General features: G+C 42.6%; 1 protein-coding gene across 1 annotated transcript in view; it reads left to right on the top strand.

Moving 5' to 3' along the window:
• PAQR9 (progestin and adipoQ receptor family member 9) overlaps window positions 1–4,330 on the top strand; it is a 55,917-nt gene extending 51,587 nt beyond the window's left edge. The window contains exon 4 of the mRNA XM_023751462.1: window positions 3,700–4,330. Coding sequence (XP_023607230.1) covers window positions 3,700–3,805 — 106 coding nt within the window. The 3' untranslated portion in view covers window positions 3,806–4,330. The remainder of the gene's footprint in view (window positions 1–3,699) is intronic.
• Window positions 4,331–10,183: the final 5,853 nt, after the last annotated feature.

Here is a 10,183-nt window from a genome sequence, read left to right as displayed (position 1 = left end):
GGACTATTCAGGTATATTACATATTTCAGGGGTAATATGGCCATCAGAATAAAATAGCTTTAAAAATATTTTTCACACTCTCCATTTTGCCACCTCCTTGAAAATTCAGTTTTACTTTATTGTGTTCAGCTGTTTGAAATGCAGGACAAATGATAAATAAGAGTGCACTTCTTTATCTCTGTAAAATCTATTTTGAAAGCATAGAATTTTAAAGCATATTATATAATGCATTTTACTTTTACATGTTTGTCATAATCTAGATGACATCTCAAGCAGCAGCATCATAGAGTCATGCCTGAGAAATGAGGATGTTTGACTTCAATGCCTATCACCCTGTAGGGTTGGTCTCTGGGGCTGATAGGCTGATTCATTTGACTAAAGGGGGTCCCTTTCTTTCCTGCCCTTGCAGCTGTACCCCCAGCTGAAGAAGATGGCCTTCCCTGAGAGAGGAAGTGAGTTCTTTGATCATGTCATGACTGGCTTGTAAAAATAAATGTGCTCTTTTCCACTGGCTAGCCACTTTCTATAAATAGCCCAAGAAGAAAGTATGGGGCTTTAAAGCTGGTCAGAGTGGCCTTCATATGTCTCCATTCATAAATCCTGCCTGCAAGTGTTTGCAGTCAAAAACTGTTTAGCCTAAGTCATTATGCTACTTCAGGGCAACCATTTCTAAGAAGGCAAAATTTAGGGATGGGGTGATTTTTATTTATTTTTTTTCTGATTTGGTGCTTAATCTGAGGGCTAACAGCAATTAAAAACAGGTATTTTTATCTTCAAATTTCTTCACAACTTTAGTTAACCCATACAAAGCTATAGGAGAAGAGTTACGGTAGGAGTTATCTTCATTTCAAGGTTATACTGTTGGTTCATGGTGACAGAATTGTTTTCAAACTGGCATTAGAATGTGGGGATGGTTTTGTGCTTGTTATGAGTGTTTGCTGGTTTGTCTGGCCAAGCACAAACATAATTGGAGAATGAATATATATATATATTATATATATATATATATATATATATATATATATATATATATTAGAGTGAAGTAAGATATGGCTATCCTTGAATTTAGATAATAAAATCTTATTCACCTGTTGAAGTCTGCCACAGCTGATTTCTCTCTGTCAGTATCTTTGAGTTGACTTTTATCCATTTGTACATGATCTTTGAGCATACACTGCATGATAGACATTGGTGAGGATCCCTCACATTAATACAGCTATTACCCTTTTGTCTGTGGGTGGAACAAAACTAGAAAGGCCATGAGGCCAGGGACCAAACCCTGATCTTTGCATAAGCAGATGTCCCAAGCCACTAAGTTTGATCCTTTTCTCCTTTCTATTAGCATAAGAACAATGCTTAGAATCTTATTTTAATTAACATGCTACTTATCCACAATTAAGTTCTTTCTTTTTGATTCTGTCTGCTCCTAGGCCTTTGTGAATTTTATGGTTAAAAATAACTAGAAAATTTAATGTAAATCCAGGTGAAGGGATATATATATATTGAAAAATTTATCATTTGGAAGGTTTATAGTAGTCATAACATTATGAAGTAAGGTTCATCCAAAGTGCCTAAATTGTGATGTAATTAAGTGTCTGAATTTCATACATAACATAAGTTTAAAAATATGCAAGCTTAAATGCTTACAGCTCCAAAGATTAATGTTCTTTAGCCTTTTTCCTCCTTTTAGGTCTTTGCGGTGTAATCTATGAAACATGTCTTAGAAAAAATATCTGGAGGAAATGATAAAGAACAGGTATCAGATATAAAAATGATAGGAAGAAGGCATGAGAAAGGGAGAATAAGAAAGATTAGACTTAACCCAAATGGAATAGCAAGTTCAACTATGGACAATTTCACCTGAGTTTTAAATTTTGTCCCTAGAAAAGCATGTGAATTCCCCTGGTGTTAGCACTCAAATATGCAGGCAAGAAATTGTTTTTGGCAGCCCAACCACATCCTATAGCTTTGACCTGAGCACTAGTGCCCAGGTATATTTTGATTGGTACACTTGCCCCTGGCTTAATGACCTTATTTTTTTTTCTATAAAATTAGGGCATAAGGGAAAAAAGGGGGTAGCACCAGCTAATTGTAAATTACCTTTTGAATCATTTTCTTGAAAGGTTGCCAATATTCTGTCATATATTGTTTAACAAAAAGCGAATGAGCCTGGCTAAGATGGAAAAGGAAGCATTCATTGGCTGAAGCTGAGAATTACTGTATTCCTTTGTGAAAGGCAGCATGCCTTCCTATTGAAGATTTTATTTCTTCAGTATTATGAATAACTATTTTAAAAATATGAAAATGGGGGTCAGTTCTTCTGAGTCACTTTTCCAAAAAGCTAATATAAAATTTTGTTGTTAAAAAAGGACAAAATGTATTGCATTTCTGGTTTGCAGACTTCTAACTAGTTTGTAGGCTTTTTTGTTTTAGAAAAGGTTAATAAGAATCTGTGAGCAAGTTGCAGAATTAGAATGTGTATATATAGGTCAGGGGCCAAGAATGGTCATTTGGCTGTTAATTGTGACAGGATGTGACTTTTGAAAGCTCTGAACACATACCTATACAACAAAATGGTCATTTGTTTTCTATATAACTCAATGGAAAAACAGCCTTTTTTGAGCTTTTGAAATTGTTCTCCCAATAGATTGTGCTTCTAAATGTAATGCATGAACTTTAACATGTTTTGTTCTTGAACCATTTCTGGAAACTATTCCAAACATGACATTTCTTAAGGAAAATTTCTTGAATGTGTAAAAGTTGCAGGCCACCTTTCTCATGCCTTCCAACGCCACCTAAAATATGCAATAAACACTCCAGTAGGAGTGGAGGGGTCTTCAGTTGGTTATTTAACCATGCTATGGAGAGGGCCCTGCCCCTCATGGCTCACCACAACATTGAAAACTGACACCATGTAAATAAATCTTTGCTTCTAGATGAAAAGAGTATGGGGACACATTAATTTCATTTTTTTCTTTTAGTTTCATCTCTAGTTAGGAAGCATGATCTGTTTTTCATATGCTGGATGCAAAAAAAAAGAAAAAAATTTAGAGAAGTATTCTAATTTTATATTTTAAAAGTTTATAATAGTAATGTGTTTGTAAAAAACAGGCCTTAGCGCATAGATGAGAATGGTGCCCTTTGGAAAGTCTCATCTGTGTCCTGGGAGTTTAATCACCTGGAGCTCTTACCTTAATGATAAAGACCTAGTAGGTCTTTAAAATGTAAATAATGTATATAGTTTAATCACAAATTAAAAAACATTTTTTAAAAGAGAAGAAAACTGTCAGATATGTTATAAGTGTGTAACAAGGCTAAATTTAAAAATATTTTAAAAATTCTTGACAGAAACGTCATTAAATTTATTTTCCCAGCAATGCTTAGCAGAAGGTCTACTTTTCCTCCAGGCTGGTTTTCTGCTCCGGAGGCTTTGAGAAAAATTATTCTAAGCAGCTAAGTATCAAGGCAATAAAAGGATGAGGCACAGATCACTTTGATGAGTGTACAACTATTGTGAATAACATAACCAGAAAAATGCACAACCCTGCACACCCTGCTCCTTATTTCTTAGAGTGAAAAGGAGAATAAAGCCCCATGCCATCACCACACAGATCAGGGCAGGGGGAGGGTTCCTTGGCTACTCTTCTCTCTGCAGAAAGCATGCAGTTGCTCTGAACTCTTCATTTCATCCTTCCCCAGACCATGCCGCCACCTTGAGGCCTTCGCTTTCCACAAACTCAGCCTTGAAGACAAAAGGTTTCTAAAAGGATTCCATTTTGGCCTTTTCAAACCAGCTCAGAGGTAGACAGAAGATTTAACAGTGACCAAATATCCTTGTGTCAGGTTAATTTTTTACTTTTATTTTTTAATTCATTTAATGTTGATAATGGAGGGAAAAGAGAATAAAGGATAATGCAGGCATAAAGGAAGAAAGAAACATTTTTTCCACTGCTTGCTAGATTAATTCTTAGGCTACCCTGACTCCAGCCATCATACACATCCTAAACAGCTATATTTAGTGAGATAGAGGGACTTTCTCAGGATGTGTAAATTTCCACACAGGGACTGCGATGTGGTTTCAAAGTATTAGTGTATTCTGCCAAGCATTGCTTGTTCATAACTCTACATTACCTGCTAAGTTAAGAAAAAGAATCCATAAATTTGGTCAGTTCTGTGCATGTAGCTGAACAAAATTTTGATTCATTTCTGTTCTGTAGTTGGCTATGGTTTTGGTTGTGTGCGACATTTGTCCCCTACGGTCTTGAATATAAAATTCTGTATAACTATTAATTTTTTTTGCTGAAAAACATATGTATGAAATAAGAATAAATTATTTGTACACATAGTGTTTAGGACTGCATTTGTATGCCTCTGTGTATGTTCAGAAGACATCCTTCAGCAAATTATTCCTAAATTAATAGTAAGTACATATACCACTAATAAACATGATAAGGATAAACATTATTCTTTTTATAAAAATCAGCTAGCAGAAGTGAAGAATGTAAGTTTGTCCTGAAGAAGCACCCTTAGTATATTATTTTCTACTTTTTAGTTAAATAAAATAGAAAATTCATGACTTACTTTGAAACCATATCTTCTAAGAAAATACTTATAATGAAGATCTTCCTTAGATCTCCCTACTTTTATTTTTCTTCTTTTTTTTTAGAGAGTGGAAAAGAGGGGGAGAGATTTATAGAGAGAAACATCAATGTGAGAGAGAGACTTTTATTGGTTGCCTCCCACATGTATCTGGACCAGGGCTGAAGATCGATCCCTCAACCAAGGTATGTGCCCCTGACCGGAATTGAACCCAGACCCTTCAGTCCGTAGGCTGATGCTCTTTCCACTGAGCCAAACCAGCCAGGGCTATTTTTCTATTTTTTTTTTAAGGGCGCATGTGGTTCATGGACTTCTGTATGATATAGTCTGTCCCAGAACCCTGGCGATGTATGTGAACTTGCAGTATCTCTGTCCCAAATAAGCCTAGCGAGAGAGATCTAATTTTAGTTCTTAAACTCTGGTGATTGCTAAATTTTTAAATCATGTTGACTCTTGTTCCAGGAAGGATATTTTGTTTATTAGGAACAGAAAAATATCTTCTCAATTGAGTATAAAAAGGTTTGTAGGAAGACTACGGAAGGTGACAGCATGCAGAGCTGTCTCAGGAAGGACAGCAGCTGGAGATGCCAGCTGGGAACACCTTCCGCTGTTTGCTAGCCCTGTGATAGCTGTCCCCAGTTCAAATTCCTGGGAGAGAGTATCTGATTGGCCTAGCTTAGGTGACATAGACTCTTCAGGTGTCAGGTTATGAGCACCTGTGCTTTACACATGGAGGGAAGAGATTAATTTCCCAAAGGAAGGGAGGATGGGCAGAGAACAACCACAGCTGTCTGCTTCATTATTCAGCCACTTGGCTGTCTGGTACGCAGGCACACTCTGTAAGCCTACCTCCCGAGAGGCTGAAGGTTGGGCCAGTAGGTGCTATGCAAAGCACTTGTCCAAGCCAAGTTTCTTACAATGTGGGGTTCCTGCCCAAGCTCTGGAGCACCTGGTTACAGAAGGAGGGAGGGAAAAGTGCCAGCCGCCCAAAGTAACCACAATAGTAACTACAGTCCAGTGCCTGACTGGCTAGCTCACACCCTCCTTTCCATATCTATTTTCCTTAATATAATACAACTATTACTTACGTAATCTAAGTGTTCTTGCCCTCTTCCCAAAGTCAACCCCAAATCCTGACTTAGAACTGCAGCAAGCTCCCAGCACCCAGACTCTTCACGTGATGCGAATTCCTCTCATTCACGCCAAGCTGTGGCTAGATGAGACATTCAGCCACCCCCTCCCTCAACTCACTGTACAGTGGCAGAGAACTGGATTGCTGAGAGGCAAACTCCCACTCAGAGCAGCGTACCACTTTTAATAACACCCGTTGTGTCACCGATACATGGCAGCCATCACATCCTGTGGTCCAGGAGGACAAGCCCTCCATGAGCTGGTGGTGAGATGAGCTCCTTAGGCTCTGTGTGCTGGGAGGACCATTGTCTACCTTGCTCCATTCCAACTCCCATTTTGGCCACTCCGTATCTCTTGGGCCTGTGTCAGTCACCTGCCTGTTTGCCTTAAGATCCATTTTCCAATCATTTCCCTCATCTGCCCTGTAGGAGCTAGTTTTAGGCTCCCTTACCCTCTAGGTTTTGTTAGTTCCTGCCACAGGAAGCAATGTGGAAGATTAAATGAAAGGAGGAGGGCAGAACACTGGGATTCCCCCGCCCCCCCCCCCCATACTCCTCACTCTCCCTGTAATGTTCCATTCTTTTTTCTGAGATCCTCAGCCCTGGCTGATGCTGTTAGTCTAAGTGTAACCCTGAGGTAAGCCAGGATAAGAATAAAGCCAGCTCATGGAATGGGGCCAAATGAATAAATCACAAAGGGAGCCTTGATCAATCAGTGCCTGAAGCTTACTCACTTTTGGACTTTTCCCTATGCAGGGTGGTAAATTCCCTTTATTTTACAATACAGTTTAAGTTGTATCTATTCTTTTTTATTGGAAGCATCTTAACTGACCCATACGTTTTGTAACCTTCCAGCCATATATATAACAGGATTTGCACAGCCCCCATTCCATCTTCACTCAGGTAGTCCTACTTTTTAGGACCTGCATATCAGATATATGAAATACCTAATTTTTTTATTTTTTAAAATTAAATATATTGGGGTAACATTTGTTAACATGAACATATATGTTTCAGGTGTGGGTTTCTATGTTACAATATGAGTATGTTGTACTGTGTGCCCCTACCACCCAAAGCCAAATCTTCTGTCACCTATATTAGGACCTTCTTCTCCCCCCAACCCCCTTCCCTCTGGCAATCACCACACTGCTGTTTGTGTTCATGAGTATCAGTTTTATATCCTACATATGAGTGAAATCATATAGTTCTTAGCATTCTCTGACTGACTTATTTCACTTAGCATAATGTTCTCAAAATCTATCCATGTTGTTGCAAATGACGATATATCATTCTTTCTTATGGCTAAGTAGTATTCCATTGTGTATATGTACCACATCTTCTTTATCCAGTCCTCTACTGTGGGTCACTTTGGTTGTTTTCATGTTTTGGCCACCATGAATAATGTTGCAATGAACATAGGGGTGCACATATCTTTGCGAGTACATAATTTCAGGTTTTTCTGGGAGAGTACATGATTTTGAGTTTTTCCGGTATATATTCTGGAGAGGGATTGCTGGAACATATGGTAGCTCTATTCTTAATTTTTTGAGGAATCGCCAGGCTGTTTTCCGTTGTGGTTGTACCAGTCTATATTCCCACCAGCAGTAAATAACGTTTCTCTTTTCTCCACAACCTCTCCAACTCTTGTTATTGTTTCTTATTGATAATGGCCACTCTAACAGGTGTAAGGTGGTATGTCATTGTAGTTTTGATTTGTATTTCACTAATTGCCAGTGAGGTTGAACATCTTTTCATATATCTACTAGAGGTCTGGTGCACAAAAATTCATGCACTCGGGGCAGGGGGGGCGTCTTTCCACCTGGCCTGCACCCTCTCACAATCCGGGACCCCTCGGGTAGGGTCCCTAGGCCTGGCCTGAGATCAGGGCCTATTGGGGTTTTCCTTTCCCCGGCTGCAGGCAGCTGGCCCCACCCCCGCTGCTGCCACTGCTTGCCATCTGTGCAGCACTGCTCCCCCCCCCCTTCCACCAGTGGCCTCCCTCTGCAAGTGACAGTCTGGGATGCGATGGCTTGGCTGGCCTGGGCCTCCCTCTTTCCTTACTGGGGGGCAGGGCCAGCCCTGCGAGGGGGCTGTCTGCCTACCTGATCGCCCCTAACTGCTCACCTGCCTACCTGATCACCCTAACTACCTGCCTGTCTACCTGATCACCCCTAACCACTTGCCTGCCTACCTGGTCTGCCTACCTGATTATCCCTAACCACTCTGCCTACCTGCCTGATTGCCCCTAACCGCTTGCTTGAGTTGTGGCCAGCCAGCGAGGAGCTGCTGCCTACCTGATCTCCCCTAACCACTTGCCTGCCTACCTGATCACCCCTAACCACTGGTCTGCCTACCTGATTATCCCTAACCACTCTGCCTGCCTGCCTGATTGCCCCTAACCGCTTGCTTGTGGGCAGGGCCAGCCTGGTGAGAGGCCGTCTGCCTACCTGATTTTCCCTAACCATTGGCCTGCCTACTTAATTGCCCCTAACCACTTACCTGCCTACCTGATCACTCCTAACCACTCTGCCTGCCTGCCTGATTGCCTCTAACCGCTTGCTTGGGGTGGAGCCAACCCTGCAAGGGGCCGTGGTGGTCTGGTCTCTGGTTGTTCTGGTTGTGATGCCTCTGGCCTTTTATTATATAGGACTAGAGGCCCGGTGCACAAAAATTTGTGCACTGGGGGGGGGCAGGGGGGTCCCCCAGCCTGGCCTGTGCCCTCTCGCAGTCTGGGACCCCTCGGGAGATAACGACCTGCTGGCTTAGGCCTGCTCCCGGGTGGCAGAGGGCAGGCCCAATCCCTAGGTGCAGCTCCTGGTCAGGCTCAGAGCAGGGCCGATTGGGGAGTTGGGGCACCACCCCCTGTCATGCACAGAGCAGGGTGGATCGGGAGGTTGCGATGCCACCCTCAGTCACGCTCAGGGTAGGGCTGATTGGGGGGTTGGGGCACCGCCCCCTGTCACACTCAAGGCAGGGTCAATGGGGAGGTTGCAGCGCCACCCCCTGTCACGCACAGAGCAGGGCCAATCAAGGGGTTGGGGGCACTGCCCCCTGTCACTCACAGAGCAGGGCCCATCAGGGGGGTTGGGACTCTGTACCCTGTCACACACAGAGCAGGGCAATCAGGGGGTTGGGGCGCCACACCCTGTCACTGCACAGAGTAGGGCCGATAGGGGAGTTGGGGCACCGCCACCCCTATCAGGCACAGAGCAGGGCTGATCAGGGGGTTGGGGCGCCTTCCCCTGTCACGAACAGAGCAGGGCAGATAGGGAGGTTGTGGCCCCGCCCCCTGTCACACACAGAGCTGCAGGGTGATCAGGGGGTTTGGGCGCTGCCCCCTGTCACGCTGATCCTGGTGCCGGGAGCCTCGCTGCTCCACTGATCCCGGTGCTGGGAGGCATATTACCCTTTTACTATATAGAATAGAGGCCTGGTGCATGGGTGGGGGCTGGCTGGTTTGCCCTGAAGGGTGTCCTGGATCAGGGTGGGGGTCCCCACTGAGGTGCCTGGCCAGTCTGGCTGAGTGGCTGAGGGCTGTTTTCAGGCTGGTGGGTTGACTGAAGCTCCCAACTGCTCCTTTTTTCTTTTCTTTTTTTTATTCTGGGCCAGCTTTAGCTCTGAGGCCTCGGCTGCTGAAAGCCGGTTTCTGGCCTGTTTTTCCTTCTGTATTTGATACAATGTTGTGGTCCGGCTGGCTGAAGCCTGGCTGACTAACGCAGGTTTCTGGGGTTTTGTTTAGCTTCTATATTTGCAACATAGTTGCTTAGAGTTGCAGCTGAGAGGCCGGCAAGTGAGGCCACCGTCACTGGAGCAAGCAAGCCTCCCTGTTCGCTTCAGTGCACGGCTGCCGGCCGCCATCTTGGCTGACAGTTAATTTGCATAAGGATATGCTGATTAGCCAATGGGAAGGGTAGCGGTCGTACACTAATTACCATGTTTCTCTTTTATTAGTGTAGATTGGCTGTTTGTATATCTTCTTGGAAGAGGTACATTTTCAAATCCTCTGCCCACTTTTTGATTGGGTTTTTTATTCAGTGTTGAGTTTTATGAGTGCTTTATATAATTTGGAAATTAAACTGTTGTCAAAGCTACAGTTTGCAAATATCATCTGCCTCTTTGTTTTGTTGTCAGTTTCTTTTGCTGTGCAAAAGCTTTTTCAGTTTGATATAGCCCAGTGATGGCGAACCTATGACACGCGAACTCATTTTTTTGGTTTATTTTTCTTTGTTAAATGGCATTTAAATATATAAAATAAATAGCAAAAATGTAAATCTTTGTTTTACTATGGTTGCAAATATCAAAAAATTTCTATATGTGACACGGCACCAGAGTTAAGTTAGGGTTTTCAAAATGCTGACACTCCGAGCTCAAAAGGTTCGCCATCACTGATATAGCCCCATTCATTTACTTTTGCTTTTATTTCCCTTGCCTTTAAGATCAAGTTCACAAAATAT

Source organism: Myotis lucifugus, unplaced genomic scaffold (assembly GCF_000147115.1).
Source record: "Myotis lucifugus unplaced genomic scaffold, Myoluc2.0 scaffold_21, whole genome shotgun sequence".
In the NCBI taxonomy this organism is placed as follows: Eukaryota; Metazoa; Chordata; class Mammalia; order Chiroptera; family Vespertilionidae; genus Myotis; species Myotis lucifugus.
This window is presented reverse-complemented; position numbering and strand designations above follow the sequence as displayed.